At 43.7% G+C, this 12,022-nt stretch overlaps 1 protein-coding gene across 2 annotated transcripts in view; it reads right to left on the bottom strand.

Moving 5' to 3' along the window:
* Positions 1-12,022, bottom strand: part of UTP4 (UTP4 small subunit processome component) — a 39,084-nt gene that overhangs the window by 26,889 nt on the left and 173 nt on the right. The window contains exons 1-5 of one of the 2 annotated variants that reach the window (XM_050773334.1): positions 11,741-12,015; positions 11,096-11,256; positions 7,540-7,731; positions 6,266-6,350; positions 3,472-3,561 (exon numbers count right to left, since the gene is read on the bottom strand). In XM_050773334.1, coding sequence (XP_050629291.1) covers positions 3,472-3,561; positions 6,266-6,350; positions 7,540-7,731; positions 11,096-11,254 — 526 coding nt within the window. In that variant the 5' untranslated portion in view covers positions 11,255-11,256; positions 11,741-12,015. Of the gene's footprint in view, positions 1-3,471; positions 3,562-6,265; positions 6,351-7,539; positions 7,732-11,095; positions 11,257-11,740; positions 12,016-12,022 lie in introns of those variants that run through there. The other variant, XM_050773335.1, reaches the window with a different exon arrangement.

Here is a 12,022-nt window from a genome sequence, read left to right as displayed (position 1 = left end):
TGGGGAGGTGAAATGGAAAGAGATATTTGGGACATTCACTTAAAGCTGGTCAACTGCACACACACATTACACTCTGCTCTTTTCCAAAATCCCACAGGAAAGGGAGAGAACAGTGACAAAATTTGGGGAATTGGAAAGCAGACAAGTAGTGGCAACGGACTTAGGAGAGCCCTGAAACTAAGTCCCAGGTCAGCAGAGAGGAAGGTGGCCAAGAAGCCACCTGAATTATACTATGGAATCCTTAGACTCAGGAACTGGGGAACCCAGATATTCTAGAAAAGGAGTAAGTGGGGCTTCAAAGAGGGATCCGTTACCAGCTGGTAGACCCCCCAGATAGCCATGCCCTAACTAAGAAGATGGGAAGCTCCCAAAAAGCACGTCAGCAGAATACTGGAGATGCTGTCTGAGGAGGGCTATCAGGCAGAAGCAGTATATGAAAACCAGGATTAAGTGAACATTTCTCACTGAATGTTGAGAACACCATTCTTTTTTTTCCCCTTAGAATGCTGATAGCCAGGCCAATACTCACCAGGCAGGAAAATGAAAAACCATTTCTGAGGAACATAACTGGCACAAAAGAAAAGATCTGAAGATTCTGGCTTCAGGGCTACCCGGAATAAGCAGTACAGCCAGATCATTCTTCAGTGAAATCCAAGCTCAGTAAGCCACATGATGCAGTGATGAGATGAGGAAAGCCTTTAATGTGAAAGGCAGAGGCCAAACGGACTAACAGAAACAAATAAATGAATAACAGGGAGGAAACAGGCAGAGTGAAAAACACCTGACAATTATTAATAGCCTTAGAAAGAGAAGAGTTTCCGTATAATGAAACAAAAAGAGAATGCTATAAAAAAGATGATTCAGGAAACAAAAAAGAACTCTGGAAATGTCAAAAATGAAAAACTCAACAGAGAATTCAAAGATAAAAATGACAAACTCTCCCAGAAAGCATAGTAAAAAGAGAAAGAAATGAAAAATAAAAGAATTTCCCCCCAGAACTGAAGGACATGGGTATTGAATGAAAAGAACCTACCAGGTGTCCAGAACAATTAACTGATCCACACACAAAGAAACCTAATTATTACATTTCATAACAGTAAGGAGAAAACATCCTAAAAGCTCCGGACGGGAAAAAAATAAAACAGGTCCTATACAAAGGGATCAACTCTCAGAATGGCATCTAACTTGCTAATAATACAAGGAGCTAGAAGACAGCGGAGCCAGGGCTTCAGAATTCTAAGGGAAAAGAATTCCAAGCTAGAATTCTTTTTCATGCACTCTTACTCAGGATGCACCAAAGGATAAACCAAGAAAGTGAATAACACAGAAACAGGACGTCCTATCCAATAGAGAAGCAAAGGACATCCTGAGAACAACGGAAAAATCAGAATTCCAAATCTCACAGTTGTGCAGCAGGTCCAGAGTGGCTAAGCCAGATGGGAGTGGGTCAGAAGGCACTGGGAGGGACTTATTCACAAAGATGAAAGTGGAGAAAGAAAACCAGATGGAATTGGCTGGGCGTGATGACTCACACTTGTAAACCCAGCACTCTGGGAGGCCGAGGCGGGTGGATCACGAGGTCAGGAGATCGAGACCACGGCGAAATTCTGTCTCTATTAAAAAGACAAAAAATTAGCCGGGTGTGGTGGCGAGCACCTGTAGTCACAGCTACTCGGAGAGGCTGAGACAGGAGAATGGCGTGAACTCAGGAGGTGGAGCTTGCAATGAGCGTCACTGCACTCCAGCCTGGGTGACAGAGCGAGACTCCGTCTCAAAAACAAACAAACAAACAAACAAACAAACACAAAAAAACACAAAAAAACAAAAAGAAAACCAGATGGACTTGAACCTAATTTATGAAACTGGAAAAATGTGGGATTGTATCAGTAAGACAGAGACACTATTAAACAATGAGGATATAGGAAAAGAAAGGAAATTTACTATGTGAGTAGTATATACAGTCATAATAATAAAAATATCAACTACTAATCTGAACAAAGTTATAATATAACCATACTGGGAGGATCAGGAGAAAGTGTGGATGCCTGTGGCAGATGGTAGAAAAAGAGGGGCAAGTCATAGAAGTCACTAAAAAATGGTCTAAAGCTGAAAAATCAAAATGTAGCATAAAAAGCATGCTAGGTGCTGCAGTGATAGATACCAAAAGAATCAGGTAAGGGTCACAAGTGGTTTGCCTTGAGGAGTGTGAGAGAGAGATAGAAGGACTCCCTCTTTTTGTAATAAGCTAAAGGAATTTGTTTGTTTTTTGAGACAGAGTTTTACTCTTGTTGCCAGGCTGGAGGGCAATGGTGCAATCTCGACTTATGCCAACCTCCACCTCCTGGGTTCAAGTGATATTCCTGCCTCAGCCTCCTGAGTAGCTGGGATTACAGGCATGGGCCACCATGCCTGGCTAATTTTGTATTTTTAGTAGAGACAGGGCTTCTCCATGTTGGTCAGGCTGGTCTCGAACTCCTGACCTCAGGTGATCTGCCTTCCTCAGCCTCCCAAAGTGCTGGGATTACAGGCGTGAGCCACTGCGCCCAGCCAGGAATTCTTTATATATGCATATATAACAAATAAAAAAATTATTTGAGCCTTGAGGAAAAAGGAGAGAGGTGTTTGACTTTTTTTTTTTTTTTTTGAGACAGAATTTCGGTCTTTTTGCCCAGGCTAGAGTACAATGGTATAATCTCGGCTCACCGCAACCTCTGCCTCCCGGGTTCAAGTGATTCTCCTGCCTCAGCCTCCTGAGTAGCTGGGATTACAGGCATGTGCCACCACTCCGGCTAATTTTGTATTTTTAGTAGAGATGGGGTTTCTCCATGTTGGTCAGGCTGGTCTTGAACTCCTGACCTCAGGTAATCCACCTGCCTCAGCCTCCTGAAGTGCTGGGATTACAGGCGTAAGCCACCACGCCCAGCCAATCTGTTTTATCTCTGTATCTCAGACGGAAGTACAGACATGTCCACCAAACAAGTTGAGATCAACCCCATCAATGAAGGATTCTACGAAGCCAATTTTCCAGGTCAAGAACAGAAAATATCATGGTTCTCTGCTTTTCTGATCTCATGTTTCACCAATTATGCTACGAAGACCTTATGTTCCTCAATGACAGAAACCCATTTTTACCAAGGACTGGGATCTGTACATAGGTAATTCTACTGTTCGTAGTACATGAATGAACTGTGAATGAATGTACTAGTTAAGATAATTTTATTGTGAATTCTTATTATGATGAATAAAAAATACTACATCTTACTGAAGATCCAAGATTCCCCTAAAAGCAGTGGTAGTAATCCAAGAAAGGAGTAAAATTCATTGCGGACATCTCAGAAGATTAATGACATGTTAGGCCACAAAGATCATGAAAGCATGACAAAAGCTCAAGCTTTTGAAAACCCAGAAATGTGAATCTGACAAACAAGACCCACACTCCCCCACCCCAAATGAAATGAGAAAAACAATCACCTGATTTGACATCAAACACACTAATGTAGTCTATAGAACCAGCTGCAATGTGGGTACCAGATGGATGCCAGCTGAGACTCAGGATGCGACCTTGGGAGTTGTACAACAAAAAAAGAAAGTGACATACACATAAATATATACAAAGAGTAACTGAGCTCTCTTCCCACAATTATCTCTAGAGTGTTCTACAATCTTAGCTCTCTCGTCTACAGTACTCCCTAAAGCACCGTTTTGTAATAGATGAGGCACAACTCTGCCCTGGGATTGACAATGAAGTATTTGATACTTTCATAATGTATAAATAGTTGATGGAAGTATAAATAAATATAGCCTTTTAAGGAAGAGGCTGGAAGTGATCTCACGAAATTTAAATGTGCATACTTTTTGGCCCAGTAATTGCACTGGGAACTGATCAAAAAGAAATACTAGCATGAGGGCCCAAAAATATGTATACAAGAATGTTCATTGCAGTACTGGTTACAGTAGTAAAATAAATATACGTATATATACACATACACACACCCCCACACACACCCCCAGGTGTGGTGGCTCATGTCTGTAATCCCAGCACTTTGGGAGGCCAAGAAAGACGGATTGCTTGAGCCCAGTTCAAGACCAGCCTGGGTAACATGGTGAAACCCTGTCTCTACAAAAAAATTCAAAACATTAGCCGGGCATAGTGTTGCACACCTATAGCCCCAGCTACTTGGGAGGCTGAGGTAGGAGGATCACCTGAGCCCAGGAGATCAAGGCTGCAGTAAGCCGTGATCATGCTACTGCACTCCAGACTGGGTGACAGAGTGAGGCCCTGTTTCCAAAAAAAAGAAAAAAGAAAAAAAAATACATATATGTATTTCAATAGAAATTAGGCTAAATAATTCCATTCCATAAAATGGAATGCCATGCAGACTGCCATGACTGGCACAGAAAGATGTCTGCAGTGGATCAAGTGCAAGAAATGTATGTACTTCTACATGAATACACAAAAAAGTCTAAAGGACTAGTTCCAAAACGTTGCCCACAGAGTGGAAATGAGATACCTATTTATTTGAGATGGAGTCTCACTCTGTTGCCCAGGCTGGAGTGCAGCGGTGCGATCTTGGCTCACTGCAACCTCCGCCTCCCAGGTTCAAGCGATTCTCCTGCCTCAGCCTCCCTAGTAGCTGAGACTACAGGCACCTGCCACCACGTCTGGCTAATTCTTGTATTTTTAGTGGAGATGGGGTTTCACCATGTTGGCCACGCTGGTTTCAAACTCCTGACCTCAAGTGATCCACCCACCTCGGCCTCCCCAAATGCTGGGATTACAGGTGTGAGCCATCATGCCCAGCTGAGATACCTATTTTCTATTTCATACTTGGGAAAATGTATGAGAATTTTAAAAAGCATTGTATTACCTTTGTAATTGAAAAAGAACACCCAGGCCAGGCGTGGTGGCTCACGTCTGTAATCCCAGAGCTTCAGGAGGCTGAGGTGGGTGGATCATGAGGTCAGGAATTCGAGACCAGCCTGGCCTACATGGTAAAACCCCATCTCTACTAAAAATACAAAAATTAGCCAGGCATGGTGGCACGCACCTGTAGTCCCAGCTACTAGGGAGGCTGAGGCAGGAGAACAGATTGAACCCAGGAGGCGGAGGTTGCATTGAGCCAAGATCACACCACAGCACTCCAGCCTGGGCAACAAAGCAAGACTCCATCTCAGGAAGAAAAAAAAAAAAAGCACCTTAGAGATATTAAAAATGAAGCAAGAATCTGATCAGCAGAGGACAAGTATTACTAATGGACACAGAGGACAGCTGCTACCCTCTAGACGATGGGTCACCAAACTGTGGCCCACAGGCCAAATCAGGCCCACTGCTTGTTTTTGTAAATAAAGTTTTTACTGGAGCACAGCCTTGCCCATTAGTTTCAGTGTCGTCTACAGCTGCTTTTGCACTACACTGATACAGCTGGCAGACAATGTAGGGTTGTCAAAGCCTAAAATGTTTATTATCTGGTCCTTTATGGAAATATTCTGCCAACCCCTGTTCTAAAGGATCAATGCCAATTCAGCCCAGGTAAAGCCCAAGGATGGGCAATTGTTTATAAACTCCCTCATTCAACTTGAACGCACCAGAAGGATTAAGAACCACAGTTCCTTGGCCAGGCCGAGTGACTCAGGCCTGTAATCCCAGCACTTGAGGCCAAGGCAGGTGGATCATTTGAGTGAGACCAGGAGTTCGAGACCAGCCTGGCCAACATGGTAAAATCCTGTCTCTACTAAAAATACGAAAATTAGCAGGGCATGACAGCACATGCCTGGAATCCCAGTCACTCGGGAGGCTGAGGCACCAGAATCACTTGAAGCCGGGAAGCGGAGATTACAGTGAGCCTAGATCATGCCACTGCTACTGCCAGCATGGGTGACAGAGTGAGACTCTGCCTCCAGAAAAAAAAAAAAAAAAAAGAAAAGAACCACAGTTCCTAATGACAAAATTGTAATACAAGACTTCAGGTATGCTTGTTAAAACATAACAAAAGTAAATGACAACTAACAAATTGACTTCCACGGGAACACTAGCTTTACAATTTTGGATTTCTGGTTTTCCATATTATTACTTAACCAAGCAGTCACAACTATGCTATACAATAGGTAAAGCCTGGGCTGGGGAAGGCTTCTAGCACATATCCTCCCTGTACTCAGTAGAGATAAAATATTACCTAGACTCATGGGAAAATATCCCATCCCCAGTGGCACAGAAACTTAACTTCTTGTTAAGGCTATTTACCGCCCCACGAAAAATGACCCTTACTTTTCTGCCGATCAAAATTTCTTTCAAACTGGATTTTGTCTGGAGTAATTTGAAATAGTTTCACAGATCCATCTTCACAGCCAACCTATTGCAGAAAGAGGTAGTAAACAGACAAGATAAACAGTAAACATTTTATAGGACTAAACACACACACACACACACACACACACACACACACACTCTCTCTCTCTCTCTCTCTCGTTCTCTCTTCCTCCTTAAAGCTATCAGTTGCCCTGAAAGAGAAAAATCATTTGTGAGAGAAACAAAGTACTAGTTATCAAGAAACTAAGTGTATTCTCAGTAGCCTTCATATCCTAGACAGAAAACAGACTGATATTAAGAGTTCTAATTAGTGGCCCCATTCCTGCATATGACATGGATTAGAAAGACCTATTAACATTATAACCTAAATGGAAACACCTTAAGATATGGTGCAAATTAGTGCAGATCAAAAAGAATGAGACTCATCACAGAGAATTAAAGATCCGGAAGCACCCATTCTAATGGTAATTATGTGAAGGGTCTCAGCGTGTGGTCAAATTTTTGAAACACTGTGCTGAAACACTGGTGCACAGGTTAACCTGCTGAAGGGACTCTTAGAACTCTTCATATCCCAATGTGCATTGTGAATTTACAGCAGGATTAAACATGCTGTATTTCTGAAAAGAAATTTATCATAAAACACAAAACATACCAAAACAAAAAAACCTCTACATCTCCAAATTCCACAGAACACAGTTTGGGAAATGTTGAACTGATGTAATCCTATCATTTCATAAATGAATCAACAAGGTCCAGACAAGCAGCAAAAAGAATGCTGGGGATTTTTTTTTTTTTGAGACGGAGTCTCGCTGTCGCCCAGGCTGGAGTGCAGTGGCGCCATCTCGGCTCACTGCAAGCTCTGCGCCCTGGGTTCATGCCATTCTCCTGCCTCAGCCTCCCAAGTAGCTGGGACTACAGGCGCCCACCACCATGCCCGGCTAACTTTTTTGTATTTTTTAGTAGAGACGGGGTTTCACCGTGTTAGCCAGGATGGTCTCGATCTCCTGACCTCATAATCCGCCCGCCTTGGCCTCCCAAAGTGCTGGGATTACAGGCGTGAGCCACCGCGCCCGGCGCTGGGGATTTTTTAAATCTTCAGTATCAATTCCAATCTTGTAGTTGGGGTTGCCACATGCCATAATACATCGTTACTCTCCTATAAGCACAGGCAAGAAAGTTTGAGCAGGCACAAGAGAAATTTTGGATTGAATTACCAATAGTTGCTTACTAACCAAAAGTTGAGAGCCACTGGGGCTGACAGCCATGCTCCAAATAGGTCCTCCAAAGACATCCACAGCATACTTGATGTTTAATGCCTGTAAATCATACTCCATAATCTCGCCATTGAGTCCAGCACTAAAGAGTCGCTGTCCTTCTGCCCAGCACAGAGCTTCTGTAGCCCGAGACTCATGACCTGGGAAAAACTGCAGAAACACAATAACTTCTCAACATTCCCACAAATTCATCAGGTACCAGTACTGAGTGGTAACAGGCAACATGGCAAAAACAACTTCCCCATAAATAACTAGTGTGGAGTTCTGTGCTCTCAGATCATGCCTACTGACATTTTCGTTTCTTCAGCTCAAATTCTAACTAGTTTTATACAGTTAAATTTGTTTCTTTTACTAGGACTAGTTCAGCAAAACATTTTCAGCAGAAAAGGTTTAAATTGCACTCCAGCCTGGGCAACAGAGGGAGACACAGTCTCTACAAAAAATATAAAAAGTAGCCAGGTGTGGTGGCACACACTTACGGTCCCAGCTACTATGGAGGCTGACAGGGTAGGATTGTTTGAGCCTGGGAGGCAGAGGCTGCAGTGAGCCTTGGTCTCCCAAAGTCCTTGGATTATAGGCGTGAGCCACTGCACCCAACCCAAAAGTTTTCATATCTATCAAGGCATTTTATTCTTAGACCTGCTTGACAAAAAAGGAACTAAGTATAACTTTTCCTATTTCTTTTCTTTTCTTTTTTTTTTTTTTTTTTTTTTTTTTTTGAGATGGAGTCTTGCTCTATTGTCCAGGATGGAGTGCAGTGGCGTGATCTTGGCTCACTGCAAGCTCCGCCTCCCGGGTTCACACCATTCTCCTGCCTCAGCCTCCCAATTAGCTGGGACTACAGGTGTCCACCACCATGCCCGGCTAATTTTTTTTTTTTTTTTTTTTTGCATTTTTAGCAGAAACGGGGTTTCACCGTGTTAGCCAGGATGGTCTCGATCTCCTGACCTCGTGATCCACCTGCCTCGGCCTCCCAAAGTGCTGCGATTACAGGCGTGAGCCACCGCGCCCAGCTCTAATTTTTCCTATTTCAACTTGAGAAGGCCAAGATGCATACTGGTTAAGTGGGTTGCCAAAAGTGCCAAAGTCAATTGCATGAGGTGAATGAAGGTCTCCTTACTCCTAGCTCATATGTTCATATTCTTTTCACTTTTTTGTTTTTCGGAGATGGAGGTTTGCTCTTGTTGCCCAGACTGAAGTGCAATGGCACAATCTCAGCTCACCGCAACCTCCGCCTCCAGGGTTCAAGTGATTCTCCTGCCTCAGCATCCTGAGTAGCTGGGATTACAGGCATGTGACATCATGTCCCGCTAGTTTTTTTGTATTTTTAGTAGAGACAGGGTTTCTCCATGTTGGTCAGGTTGGTTTTGAACTCCCAACCTCAGCTGATCTGCCCGCCTCGGCCTCCCAAAGTGCTGGGATTACAGGCATGAGTGAGCCACCACACCAGGCCCACTTTCCTTTTTTTTTTGAGACAGGGTCTCATTTTGTCATCCAGACTGGAGTGCAGTGGCCCGATCTTGGCTCAGTGTAGCCTCCTAAGCTCAAGTGATCTGCCCGCCTCAACCCTCCAAATAGCTGGAACTATGGGCATACAACACCACACCTACCTAATTTATTATTATTTTTTTTTAGAGATGGGGTCTCACTATGTTGCCCAGGGTGGTCTGCACTCCTGGGCTCAGGTGATCCGCCTGCCCTGGCTTCCCAAAGTGCTGGGGTTACAGGTGTGAGCCACTGTGCCCTAAAGTTTTCACTTTAACATACTAATTTTTTCTTGCTCTGAGAGTCACTGACAGAGGTAAGCAATCATATCTAGTAGGAAAAGGAATACAAGGAAAGCAGGAAACTAGCCTGAGTTAATTAATTGTTGAAAAATAAAACAGATGAAGGAGAAAAGAAAATAAGGAACATTAGGCAAGGAATGGTTGACTTAACTATTCAACAAACATTTACTAAGCAGTGGCTTTGTACGAAGCACTTGATAAATGGTGGGAATGCAGATGTGATTATCACTGACACGGTTCCTTTCTCACAAAACTGGAAGTTCTGCATGGAAGACATTAAACAAACACACAAAGTGTATAGTTATAACTGTTATAAATGACAAACAGAAAAATCACAATATAGCCATGACTGTTAAAAAAAAAAAAAAAAACAATAAAAGAAAATCAGTCTGGCATGGTGGCTCACACCTGTAATCTCAGCATTTTGGGAGACTGAGGTGGGCAGATCACTTGAGGTCAGGAGTTCGAGACCAGGCTGGCCAACGTGGTGAAACCTCGTCTCTATAAAAATAAAAAAAATTAGGTGGGCGTGATGGTGCACACCTGTAATCCCAGCAACTTGGGAGGCTGAGGCAGGAGAGGGAGGTGGAGCTTGCAGTGAGCCAAGACCACGCCACTGCACTCCAGGCTGGGTGGCAGAGTGAGACTCTGTCTCCAAAAAAAAAAAAAGAAAAAGAAAAAGAAAGAAAATCACAGGATGCAATAAGCACACAGCATCATATGTTCTTCATACCACAGAATGTAACCCATTTGTGGTGGGCCTGTAGTTTTTAAATTCTGATTAGTTCTTCAGGGGTGAGCTCAGTAAATCATCCCTTTCCACACTTCCTAAACCCACCTCTCAGGGAAGGCAATTCTCTATTAAGGTTCTATGCCTGTGTTTCAATTTATCATATTTATTTTACAGGCTGGAGACTGTACACTTACGTTTCTCCCACTGGTCTTTGAGCTCCGTAAAGGTAGGGCCTCTGACATCTGTCTCAGTACCCAGTATTTGCCACTCATTCACCGAGAAACATTTACAGAATGCCTAAATTCCAGGTACCAGGCTGCTGGGCACTGAATTCACTCATTTTCCCATCTATTCATTTACATCACAGTACCCAGTACATAACAGTCATTCAACATGTACTAAGATGTTGCACCCGAAATTACTAGTCAGTGACCTTGGAGGGGAGAAGAAAAAGGACTAATAGACCTCCGCATACACTCAAAGGACATTTTACCTAATTTTAAATCTCCTTTACTCCCAAATGTAGACATGTAGATCTACATCCTCTCAGACAGATGAACTTTGGAATCCACCTTCCTGCCAACAGTCACCAAAAAGTTTGATATTAAAATGTGTTATCATTTTTTTCTGAATTGACAATGAAACAGTACTGACACTCCCAGCAGGAAATGTTGCTTACCAAAGCTGCAATGGTGTTGAGACTGATATACCAACAATTTCCCTTCCTGTGGCCAAAATATCCAGCAAACCTCAGTTTCCAATGACAGGCAGTGAGATGACACATTTCTAGGTAGGACCCTTCTAATCAACATTACACAGATTGAAACTGAGCTTCTCTCATCAGTTAGACAGGAGATCTCAGAAGTTCGGTAGTTCTAAACAACTTCAGAGGGGCTAGGAAGTCACTCTATTAGTTTGATTATAAAAGACAAGTTTCTTGAACTTCAGAAGAAATTAACATCAAAACACCATATCAGACTCCCAAATGACTTACTTTCTCCTGAAAGTAGTTTGCTGACAAGTTATAAACTTCCACAGTGCCATCTGTTCGTGAAACAGCCAATCTGTTTGACTGGTTATTGTAAGCCACACAGCGGATTCCTGATGGAACATAATTAAAGAAACGTACTCGATGGACCTTAAATTCACCCATTCCTGCGGGGGGAAAAGAGAGTCATTATTGTTAAATGTTAACTGCAGTATGTCACGTATAGTATTCAGTTCCTTAATATCACTGTTCTGGATAGCAGGCTCCAACATCTCCCTGAAGTTCATTTCCAAATAGCTACTAACAATGCCCCCCACCCCCAAGAATTGCTTAATCTTCAAAAGCTCAGGATGGTTTGAATAACAAGGAGGCTTCAGCAAAAAATCAAAAAGGGTCCTACTCCATAGCTCCAGAATTCCAATCTCGGGGCGCCTAGGAATCCGCATTTTAGCAAGCATTTCTCCTCAACTCTATTGCTAAGTTTGCAAACAAGAGACCTAAACTGAGGTCGTGACAGTAAGGCTGATGGGGCAGGCAGAACCGAGCTCCTCTTGAGGAAGAAGCGACAGGGTTTGACTTACTCTGGCTGCCTGGTCTGACGTCTGTCACTTACCCTACCCCGTCCCCCCCGACGCCGGCCAACATACGTACTGGGCCAGAGTAGAGACCCGGTCTTGTTCGCCCCTCACTCGTCTAGCTTCAAGGTTAGGAACCCGCAGAAAGAGCAGGCGCGTTCGGCAGGGCCAGAGCGCCTGGGGCGCGCGCGGTCTTCGCCTCCCCTTCCTTCTCCCAGGGTCTACAGAGTAGCCCCCACCCAGCCTCGGGACAAGGAGACCCTCGGGACAAGGAGATCAGCCGGACGCCGACCCTGGGCCGGCCCACCATGTAAGACTCCCAGCTCTCGCAGCCGCTTCCCACGCCCCTTCCCCAACT

Source organism: Macaca thibetana, chromosome 20 (genome assembly GCF_024542745.1).
Source record: "Macaca thibetana thibetana isolate TM-01 chromosome 20, ASM2454274v1, whole genome shotgun sequence".
In the NCBI taxonomy this organism is placed as follows: Eukaryota; Metazoa; Chordata; class Mammalia; order Primates; family Cercopithecidae; genus Macaca; species Macaca thibetana.
This window is presented reverse-complemented; position numbering and strand designations above follow the sequence as displayed.